We start from the raw sequence: 11,991 nt of genomic DNA on the forward strand, positions 1-11,991 counted from the left end.
TCTTGATCAAATTGTCATTAGACCGAAAATAAAATGTCTGCCTGCCTCTAATATTGTACATAGGAATATCTCTGCATTGTTAATCCTCAAACATTTTCAGACTGAAGTGGAAGATTTAAATTGCACTTTTACAAGTTTACAAGCTCTATTTCTCCACAGAGAAATGAGGTAGTACATTGTGGAATTCCGACTACTGGTCCACTTCTCTTACCTTAGGTTTAACTACCTCTTACCGTAGGGTTAACTACAAACTTTAAAATGAAGTTTCAGTTCTCTCTGTTAGACTATACACTAAGCCTTGTCTCACGACTTATAAATCCTCCTCTAACCTGTCCCCTCCCCTTCATCTACACTGATTGAAGGTGATTTAATAAGTGGCATCAATAAGGGATCATAGCTTTCACCTGGTCAGTCTAGTTCATGGAAAGCGCAGGTGTTCTTAATGTTTTGTACACTCAGTGTACATGAGAAGATAATGTAGAGATGGCCATATGCAGTAATTGGAGGTTTATGCCAAATAAGGATAGTGCCAACTCATCAGCGCTTCTTTGCTTATAGGGAAGGTTTTGGTGTGAACTTGTTAGATGAGAACAGATGGAAATCTGGATGAAGTCATGTAACATATTTTGATGCACTGTGAATGTCAGATACTCTAGGCTCTCCCTCAAAGTGCTGAGATTTATGGATCTATCAGCAATCATAAAAGTTCAACTTCGACCCTTAACGTGAAATGCAGAAATGGCAGAATTCAGTAACTGGGGATAAGATGTAAGAATAAGCATTACCTCTCTAAACTATGATAGGTTGCCATTTTTAATTGCGTATTGGCGTATTCAAATTCTCAGGACGGATTACCTTATATCACCTTTCAATGATCTTTATTTTTTCTCAAACTGTGTGATTTGGATCTGTCCTTATAGCACAGACGAAGTTCCTTCTCTCAGTGATAAATTCAGCATCACCTTGACTTTTGCTTAAAAAAGCTCATTCTGGCACCATAGTTCAGCAAGCCATTGAAAGGTCCACCAGAGATGCCATCCTTTCATCTCTTCGTACTCTCATGCAATTGGGACATGGAAGAGATGAAACTTGAAAACTAGCTCCAGTTCAAAGGAAATGCACAGAGAACACAAGGTCAGAGGGGAGAAAGAGAGTGGAACATTCCAACTTTTCAAGCACATCTATCAGGAAGTTCACTTTTGCGAAACCTGCGTCATGCTTAAACCATTCATCATGGACAATTCTCCCTTCAAGAATAAAAGCAAGAGTAAATGCACACTGAAGGATGATGCATTTAAATGAATTGCAGAGCTATGAAAGTCCAATTGAAACAGTGAGTTATGCTGGCATGAGTAATACAAATTCTTGGTAGATTCCTCTATTGTGCTAGATGAAGTACCTTTATAGTTTTTGTCTCCTTAAAATTCTTCCCCATCTTGTTTTGATTGACACAATGCCATGTCATCAACTTCAAAAAATATCCCAGGTTCCAATACTTTAAAATCCCTAATAGGATTTATCCAAAACACTCCTGCTGAGTGTAGCCTTTGCCATTACCAAAACCAGGGGAGCTATATGCATTTGTAGATTGAACTATTCAAATGTAATTCATGAAAAAAATTATTTTTTTCCAAAGCACTATTTAAACTCATTTTCTCGCTCTCACTTTTGACTAATACACATTGTGACAATAATTCTCTAATGCTTTTTATATGGGGAGTTCTAATCTTTGCAATAATTCCTTTGAAAAAAGAAGGATGCTTCCCAAAATCTTAGTGAAATATTTATGCGAGTGCCATATGAGACCTAGTTGGGTTGATTTTTTTCTCCCAGAAGTCCTGGGGGCAGAAAACAACTTGCCAAAAACCGCCTGATTTTAAGTTTGTCTTTTTTCCATCTCCCAGAAGTCTTGGCAGGGGATGAGGCTTGGTTGGCTGGAGCAGCCTAGGCATGGAAGCCAAGCTGACAGCGTCGTGCTGAGGCTACATGTGAGAGGAAGCGAGAGAGAAGGAGGCGGGGTAGAGAGCAAAGGAGAGAGAAAGATAGGGAAGGGGAAGACTGAGAGAGAGGAGATGGAAGAGAAAAGGGAGGGAGGGAGAGAGAAGCTGAGAGAAAGATAAAGGAGAGAGAGGGAAGAGATTCGGCTGGGCTGGTGAATATTTTTTTGGGGGGTGTGAGATTGGGGATGGAAAAAGACCGGCGTGCCTCGCTGGGAGGAAACCTGGGTGGCTCAGAGAAAGGATATATGTGGCTCAGCATCCAATTAACCCCATACCGCTTTGTAATTTCACCCTCTCACACACACACAAATACAGGGATACTCCTGTACTGTTAACTCAGGGTATGTCAAAGTTGGCCACCTTTCAAAGGGAGAGGAGAGTGGTATGCTAACCTGTGTCGGTGCAGTACACCAACAAGAGCTCACAAACTCATCGCAAATGGGGTTTGCTTGTGCTGATGGTTGTCTTTATACTGTAGTAATGTATCTTGTGAACTTGTGTGTTATTAATGTGTAATAATTAAGCATTAAGGTATGAGGGGGCCTTATACCACAGCTAGGGCTCATATGCACAACGCAATGCGGAGTGCCTGGATACAGCCTTTAGCCGTGGTATATTGGCCATATACCACCAACCCCAGAGTTACAGCATTAAATTAGAGCTGTAAAAATACATGTTTTGTCATACCCGTGGCATACCACAGCTGTCAGCAAATCAGCATTCAGGACTTGAGTCCTGCCTCGAGCCCTGAATGCTGATTGGCTGACAGCCATGGTATATCAGACCGTATACCATGGGAATGACTAAATATTTATTTTTACTGCTATAATTACGTTGGTAACCAGTTTATAATAGCAGTAAGGCACCTCTGGGGTTTGTGATATATGACCAATATACCACGGCTAAGGGCTGTGTCCAAGCACTCTGCATTGTGTCGTGCATACACCTGCATTTCGTCGTTGTTTCGGGTTTTAGGCTGGGATTCTGTACAGCACTTTGAGATATCAGCTGATGTACGAAGGGCTATATAAATAAATTTGATTTGATTTTGAAGTCGGAAGTTTACATACACCTTAGCCAAATACATTTAAACTCAGTTTTTCTTTTGTCCATTTGGAAGACCCATTTGCGACCAAGCTTTAACTTCCTGACTGATGTTTTGAGATGTTGCTTCAATATATCCACATAATTTTCCTACCTCATGATGCCATCTATTTCGTGAAGTGTACCAGTCCCTCCTGCAGCAAAGCCCCCCCACAACATGATGCGGCCACCCCCGTGCTTCACCGTTGGGATTGTGTTCTTCGGCTTGCAAGCTTCCCTCTTTTTCTTCCAAACATAACGATGGTCATTATGGCCAAACAGTTCTATTTTTGTTTCATCAGACCAGAGGACATTTCTCCAAAAAGTACGATCTTTGTCCCCATGCACAGTTGCAAACCGTAGTCTGGCTTTTTATGGAGGTTTTGGAGCAGTGGCTTCTTCCATGCTGAGCGGCCTTTCAGGTTATGTCGATATAGGAACCGTACCTGTTTCCTCCAGCATCTTCACAAGGTCCTTTGCTGTTGTTCTGGGATTGATTTGCACTTTTCGCACCAATGTACGTTCATCTCTAGGAGACAGAATGCATCTCATTCCTGAGCGGTATGACGGCTGTGTGGTCCCATGGTGTTTATACTTGCATACTATTGTTTGTACAGATAAATGTGGTACCTTCAGGCGTTTGGAAATTGTTCCCAAGGATTAACCAGACTTGTGGAGGTCTCCAATTTTTTTTCTGAGGTCTTGGCTGATTTCTTTTGATTTTCCAATGATGTCAAGCAAAGAGGCACTGAGTTTGAAGGTAGACCTTGAAATACATCCACAGGTACACCTCCAATTGACTCAAATTATGTCAACTAGCCTATCAGAAGCTTCTAAAGCCATGATATCATTTTCTGAAATTTTCCAAGCTATTTAAAGGCACAGTCAACTTAGTGTATGTAAACTTCTGACCCACTGGAATTGTGATACAGTGAATTATAAGTGAAATAATCTGTCTGTAAACAATTGTTGGAAAATGATTTGTATCATGCACAAAATAGATGTTCTAACTGACTTGTCAAACTATAGTTTGTTAACAAGAAATTTGTGGAGTGTTTGAAAAACGAGTTTTATTGACTCCAACGTAAGTGTATGTAAACATCCGACTTCAACTGTATACCCGGAGGTTTGAGCCCTGAATGCTGATTGGCTGAAAGCTGTGGTGTATCAGACCGTGTACCACAGGTATGACCATTTTATTTTATTTTTTTCTAATTACTTTGGTAACCAGTTTATAATAGCATTAAGGCACCTCAGTGGTTTGTGGTATATGGCCAATATACCACCACTAAGGGCTGTAATCAGGCACTCTATGTTGCGTTGTGCATAAGAATAGCCCTTAGCCATGGTATATTAGCCATATACCACACCTCCTCAGGCCTTATTTATTAACTATAATACGTGCAGAACATACATTATGTAAGCATTAACTGTATGTAAACTATAGGTTTAATTAAAGATGGTGAATGTTTACAAAGTATGAAGCACAACAAGCTGTGAGCTTTGAACACGCTTTCTGGAAATTAGTTCAGAATTATACAATACATTCTTGGTCTTATTCTCGATGAGCTTTTCCTTGTCAACCTGCTTTTCTCTTACTTGATGAATATGGATGCTGTTGTAGGCATGCCAGTTCTTTCATATTTAATAAATAGGCTTGTTTTGGTGGACTGCACTTGGGGTGAGGATCTGTTCATCTTTCTATCTATCCAAGATCATAACATCAAAACAAAATGTTATTTATTCATTTTATACAAATATTACCTTGGTAACAAAAGCTCCTCAATTACTTATTCTGTTCAGGGCTCCGCTTATCTACGCTTTAAAACACATTCGTTGATTTCATTTCCACATGTGAAAATGTGTTGGAGTCATCCAGTGTGTGTTGATCATAGCAGCCCTAAGGACATGGTGCACCCAGTACCTTCTCCAGGTTAGAAGGCCTGAAGCAACAACATGTTCAAGACAATCCAGTTGCTTCTCAGTTCAGAGTTGTGTGGGAAAGGACTAAATGCTTTCAAGGCATATGTATTGAACCAGTTTTGATTAACTGTTAAAAACTGAAACACTGTGAGTTGCATTTTATGAAACCAATCTTGCTCAATCTATTGTGAAAGCACATTTAAAGCATTACGCAAAAGGTGTCCTTCGGAGGTGTGAATTGGGGCCTTTACATTTGTTTATTATTATAGTAATTCCCAATGGAAATCAAATCGACTCACTTTTGCTCTACAGTTTTGCCCCTATGATTGTGGTTTGAGTCCTAAAAAAAATCTTGTTTCTCCTTCAGGGTGTGCGATTAAGGAGATGGCACAGGAAGTATGATAGTGTCATGTTTATTTAGCCTCAATGACTACTGCTAATGTGGAAATCTCAGTATGTGAATATTTGAGCAGCTTCCAAAGTGTCTCTTCCCCTCACTCTGGCACTGCCATCCTCCCGACATGTTGTGTGTTATCATACCCTTCTCCACTCAGAAATGATTTTTCAGACTAGGATAATAATTCAGTTTAGCCAAACTGAACAGGGGTACATATGTTAATAGCAAGACAACAATGTTTGAAAACAGCGGCAGAATGATGAGGAAAGCAGGCCTAGGCTAGCATTCATTATGTAATGTAAAAACAAAGAGTAACAACAAGAGGGCTATGGCTTGGGGTAGGGTGACAGCAGCATATGATTCATGGCTAGTTGTGTCCTTTGGTGTTTCTTCCTTGTGGTTGACCCCTCCAATGCTCTCAGCCAGTGTTATTTTAGACCGACTTGTTCTTTCTCTGTTTCAAGAGCACAGGCAGTGTCATCTGAAATCTGTAATGTCTTGTCCTTTTAACAAAATATGAAATAATAGCACAACACACACAAACTGGTAGTCATGAAAAGAATGTGTATTTCTTCTATTCTGATGTGCAATTTGAATTTGTCAATTCAAAGGCATCCCAAACTTATTTGCTACCATTAAATATAAATACATTATTGAAATTGCAGACGGAATGAGTACAGAATTATGCAAATGCTAGTTCATGTTGGCATATAGCCATTATATCACAGCTATCAATAATAATCGAAATGCCTATTTTAGAAAATGATTTACTCAATAACAATAAATAATGCATTATGGGTATTGCAATGGTTATTGATTTATGCAAATCCAATCACCCAAATGTATGAGTTCCACAATTGAAATATCAATTTCTTCTTGGAAACAGACATTAATTAGACAGGCCATGTAGGCCTATACAAAGAAAACAGGTTCCATTTTGTGCTGTTGCTTCACACTGCCTCAATGACTGACCTCTCCCTCTGCTTAAAGAGAATCCAGAACGGTGGGGTTTGGAATTTCTATTCTTAATAATGGAAAACAGCTGCTGTAGCCAGCTGTGTGGCACAAGTGGCCTCCCCATATGCTGCTCCACTGTTTCATCCCATCTTAATGTCTATTGTCTGGGAATTGTTACTACTGTAACCTATAACAAGCGTCTTGGCATGTTCCATAGGCCTCTGTAAATTCGATGTGCAAGCGAACTCGTAGCCTATCCATGTTCCACCTGGAATTAAACGTGTTATCATTATAATCAATCAACCAATCAATTAATCAATGCTAGAATCTGCTTAATTTCCCCCAGAATAGGATCAATAGAACAATGTTCTGGGAACTTGCAGCATCAAGATGTCAACTGAGAGGTTTTTTTAACAATAAGGAATCAATGACTTCACAGTCTTCAATTGACAGGCTGTTTATTTCAGTCCTTGTACTTTAACCTGGTATTTGACATCTGTTGGAAACAGAGTTGTGAGTAGCCCAGTGGAGGCTGGTGGGAGGAGCTATAGGAGGTCAGGCTCATTGTAATGGCTGGAATGGAGTACATGGAACAGAGTCAAACATGTGGTATCCATATGTTTGATACTGTTCGATTCATTCCATTCCAGCCTTTACAATTAGCCTTTCCTCCTATAGCTCATCTCACTAGCCTCCTCTGCTGTAGCCTATTGTCCGGCTGACCCGCATTGTCTAGCTTCCCTCATCTTCCTCCCTACATGGGCATCGGGCAAGGGTGCCGCGCGCGGTACTCCCCTCTCCTCACCGTTCCATTAATGGGCACGCGCTTGTCAATGGTGCGAGGGCTACCAAATAAGGAGAACGTAGCGCACGCTGTCAGAGTATAAATTGGCGCGTCCTCACAGCTCCTTGACCCTGGTTTTACCCTCAAGGTCCAGCGCACGGTGCTGATCTGGTGAGTAGCGCTAGTTTCATCAGCTCTTCCTCTTGAGTCAAGAGTGAGAAATTACAAGTGTTTTGGAATTACCTCGGAGGACTACAATTATGCTAACCCGACTGGAAAGATTCTGAATGGAACGCTCTCGTCCGCAACTAACCAACTGGCATCCCCTAACTGGAACTGCGTCAAAGATACAGATTTTTCACCATACACTAATTCTACGTTTTTCGGCTGCATACATTTTTATTTTTCAATGCCCATTTGTTATTGTCCCGCGTTTGACATGTGGTTATTGTATACAGACCATGGATAATAGATGGGGACATGGTGTGCCAAGTAGCAAATTAGGATGTAGTAGTAGGCTACTTAATTACCACAATGTGAGCTGCATTAACAAGTAAAAAATAAGTCCAAATTGGTTGGCATGAAGCATTTGTACAAAAAGTCACTAACCATTAACCTTCTGAATTACAACCACACAAATACTTGCTAAACTAGGGTCCTCTATAAAATGGATTGACTGAAAAGTAAATCATGTAAAATCAGTATATGATAGTTGCAGCATAGTTGCATCCACCCCTTATTTCAACTGATGTGATTCAACTAACAAACCTGCAGTAAACATTGTTCTAAAATATAATGCCCATATATAGCCTAGTATTAATACACTCATTTCAGTTTGCCGTATATGCATAATTCCTAGCTCAGTTGATTGGAGCATGGTGCATTGATTGTGCCACATAGTCCAAGCTTAAAATCGTGTGCAAAATGACCATATTATTTTACCGTTACAGTCAAAGCTGACACCATGTGCGACGACGAGGAGACTACCGCTTTGGTGTGCGACAACGGCTCTGGCCTGGTGAAGGCTGGCTTCGCAGGAGATGATGCACCGCGCGCTGTCTTCCCATCCATCGTGGGTCGCCCACGTCACCAGGTAGAGTACTTCACCTAAAGCTGCTGTGTGAAAACCAAATAAATAGAGTCAATAAAAAGTGGGTAGGTTATTATTGTCTGTTAAATCACAACATCACGTTGGAACCTTAGAGAGCCATGTGTAAATTCCACTCAGAGGCCATTTGATGGGCTGTCATACTCATACGCCACATTGATTCAGACCTATCCTTGCGTTTTCTCAGGGCGTCATGGTCGGTATGGGTCAGAAAGATTCCTACGTTGGTGACGAGGCCCAGAGCAAGAGGGGTATCCTGACTCTGAAGTACCCCATTGAGCACGGCATCATCACCAACTGGGATGACATGGAGAAGATCTGGCATCACACCTTCTACAACGAGTTGCGTGTGGCACCTGAGGAGCACCCCACTCTGCTGACAGAGGCTCCCCTCAACCCCAAAGCCAACAGGGAGAAGATGACCCAGATCATGTTTGAGACCTTCAACGTCCCCGCCATGTACGTGGCCATCCAGGCTGTGCTGTCCCTTTACGCATCTGGACGTACCACAGGTATGATGGATCGATAAGTTATCTTCAGCCATGACCACTTGAAAGGTCTTGTTCAATGCTAACATGTATCACCACACTTTTTCAGGTATTGTCCTGGACTCTGGTGATGGCGTGACCCACAACGTGCCCATCTATGAGGGTTATGCTCTGCCCCATGCCATCATGCGTCTGGATCTGGCCGGTCGCGACCTCACAGACTACCTCATGAAGATCCTGACCGAGCGTGGCTACTCTTTCGTAACTACTGGTACGCACCGGACATGGGCAATATTAACCGCATGAGGAATGACCAAAAGCATGATATTTGGCAAAAATGATATGCCATTGGGGCCTCCCGAGTGGTGCAATGGTCTGTACCACTAGAGATTCTGGGTTCGAGTCCAGGATCTGTCGCAGCCGGCCGCGACCAGGAGACCCATGGGGCGACGCACAATTGATCCAGCGTCGTCCAGGTTAGGGGAGGATTTGGCCGGCAGGGAAGTCCTTGTTGCATCGCACACTAGCGACTCCTGTGGCGGGCCGGGCTCGGTGCCCGCTGACACGGTTGCCAGGTGTATGGGGTTTCCTCCGATACATTGGTGCGGCAGGCTTCCGGGTTAAGTGGGCATTGTGTCAAGAAGCAGTGCGGCTTGGTTGGGCTCTCGACCTTCGCCTCTCCCGAGTCCGTACGGGAGTTGCAGCGATGAGACAGTACTGCAACTACCAGTTGGATACCACAAAATTGGGGAGAAAAAGGGGTACATTTCTTTGTAAAACAAAATCATAAAAGTAAAATGATATGCCACAAATATATTTTTCAGTAACAATCAAATGCATCACTTGAAACCCAACAGCTGAGCGTGAGATAGTTCGTGACATCAAGGAGAAGCTGTGCTACGTGGCTCTAGACTTCGAGAATGAGATGGCCACCGCTGCCTCCTCCTCCTCCCTGGAGAAGAGCTACGAGTTGCCTGACGGACAGGTCATCACCATCGGTAACGAGAGGTTCCGTTGCCCCGAGACTCTCTTCCAGCCCTCTTTCATTGGTGCGTATTACTGATCTCTCCAGCCGTTGATATATTGCACACGGTTATCTTGAGATAATTGAGTAGTTGAGATAATCATTGTGTAGTAACGTATACAACTGCTGTGGATTAGTTTAGACTTCGTTAAAGTCATCTATGTGACGTAGGGTAACAGAGCATATGCCTGCGGGTATTTTCACAAAGCAGAATCAATGAATTATCCTGATATCCAGATAGGCTTAACTAAACCCATATTCAGTTTGAGCTTTCATTCAAATTTGTATTATATTTATTCAAAGGCCTTTCTATGTGTTAGCTGGTTCAGCTGACTAACTTATTGATGCTGCTTTTGAAATACAACCCCAGCATGTGAAGCATGAGCTGTGAATGCTTGTTGAAATACCTACCATAACAAGAGCTTGCAGCTGGTGCTGAGAAGCTGTCCATTTCAGTACCTATTCACAGCCAACGCTCTAGAGGTCAACTGCCCAACTACTGTATTTTCACAGTTGAAGGTCATAACAAGTGTAGCCTATTTCTCCAGAGAGGGCTGGCTCAGATGGAAAGATAACATCATTGAGGCATCACTACAGACCCGGATTCGATCCCAGGCTGTGTCACAGCCGGCCGTGACCGGGAGACCCATGAGGCGGTGCACAATTGACCCAGCATCGTTTGGGTTAGGGGAGGGTTTGGCTGGCTGAGATATCCTTGTCCCATCACGCTCTAGTGACTCCTTGTGGCGGGCCTGGTGCCTGCAAGCTGACTTTGGTTGCCAGCTGGACGGCGTTTCCTCTGACACATTGGTGCAGCTGGCTTACTGGCTCTCGACCTTCGCCTCTCCCAAGTCCGTAGAGGAATTGCAGCGATGGACAAGACTGATAACATCATTGTCCTTTGGTAAACAGGTATGGAATCTGCTGGCATTCACGAAACTACCTACAACAGCATCATGAAGTGTGACATCGACATCCGTAAGGACCTGTATGCCAACAACGTTCTGTCTGGTGGTACCACCATGTACCCTGGTATTGCTGACCGTATGCAGAAGGAGATCACAGCTTTGGCCCCCAGCACTATGAAGATTAAGGTAATGTTGATTTAGACATGCTGTTTTAGGATTGTTCTTTATTTTCAATGTTCTATTGCAATGTATTTCCTAAACGGTTTAGTGCTATGGGGCACAAAACTTTTAAACCCAAAAATGTAACAAAAGTCAGCTATTTTCCTGCCCATTTGAGAGAATGGTCTATTATGTAGATTTTATGCACATAAGAACAGAAAATGTTTTTCACTTTATAAAACACCTTGCTATTAGGCCACTAACCAATGGCATTATCACTTGTTTGTAGATCATCGCTCCCCCTGAGAGGAAGTACTCTGTGTGGATCGGCGGATCCATCCTGGCCTCCCTCTCCACCTTCCAGCAGATGTGGATCAGCAAGCAGGAATATGACGAGGCTGGCCCCTCCATCGTCCACCGGAAGTGCTTCTAATCCCCATGGCCCCTCCTCCACCTTCTCCTCCGCCCCACAGTTACCTCTGCTCCGTCTGCGCTCAACTTAACTTACAGCCCAGGCTCAGGCCCAGGCAGCCTTTCGTATATTGTCGTCATTGACCAGTTTGTTTACACTCAAGTGCAATTTACATGTGGATATGTATAGGTTTATAAATAAACGAGACCCGGGACTTGCAACACACCTTTTTGTGTCTCATTATGGCTTGCGATAGATACACTTCAGTTATCCCCTATAAGGATAGCCTATATGTTTTAGAGGTCACTTATAAATCATGTAGGGAGAGCATGTTCCTTAATCACAATCGCTTATTGCTTAAACCTATAGGCCTATATGACTCTTCAATGACAAAGGTGTCAGGAATGGCACTGTAAAATACCTTGTTCTGTACAGGTGAGCCAATGGGAGCATGCATGCAAAACAAAAGCATCAAAGAAAAGACAGAAATTGACACTGCATAAATTAAGGACTTGGATTGGTGTGCTTTTGCCTTGTGTTTCATGGGCGTTGTGACTTGTGTATTGGTATACAGTGTTTGCATTCCTGATGACCTCAAAGCCACCTATGTCTCTATTATTCAAGATCATGTGCTGAGCTTCCCCCTCCCATCTGCCCCACACACACACACACACACACACACACACACACACACACACACACACACACACACACACACACACACACACACACACACACACACACACAC

The 11,991-nt window shown here is 42.8% G+C and overlaps 1 protein-coding gene across 1 annotated transcript; it reads left to right on the top strand.

Moving 5' to 3' along the window:
- The first annotated feature begins 7,237 nt into the window (after positions 1–7,237).
- LOC111968583 (actin alpha cardiac muscle 1) lies at positions 7,238–11,468 on the top strand. The gene is made up of 7 exons (XM_023994260.3): positions 7,238–7,315; positions 8,095–8,237; positions 8,440–8,764; positions 8,850–9,011; positions 9,598–9,789; positions 10,677–10,858; positions 11,121–11,468. The coding sequence occupies exons 2-7, from the start codon at positions 8,109–8,111 to the stop codon at positions 11,262–11,264; spliced, it is 1,134 nt and encodes a 377-aa protein (XP_023850028.1). The 5' UTR covers positions 7,238–7,315; positions 8,095–8,108; the 3' UTR covers positions 11,265–11,468.
- The last annotated feature ends 523 nt before the right edge of the window (positions 11,469–11,991 follow it).

The sequence above is a fragment of the Salvelinus sp. IW2-2015 genome, linkage group LG9 (genome assembly GCF_002910315.2).
Source record: "Salvelinus sp. IW2-2015 linkage group LG9, ASM291031v2, whole genome shotgun sequence".
Lineage (NCBI taxonomy): Eukaryota > Metazoa > Chordata > Actinopteri > Salmoniformes > Salmonidae > Salvelinus > Salvelinus sp. IW2-2015.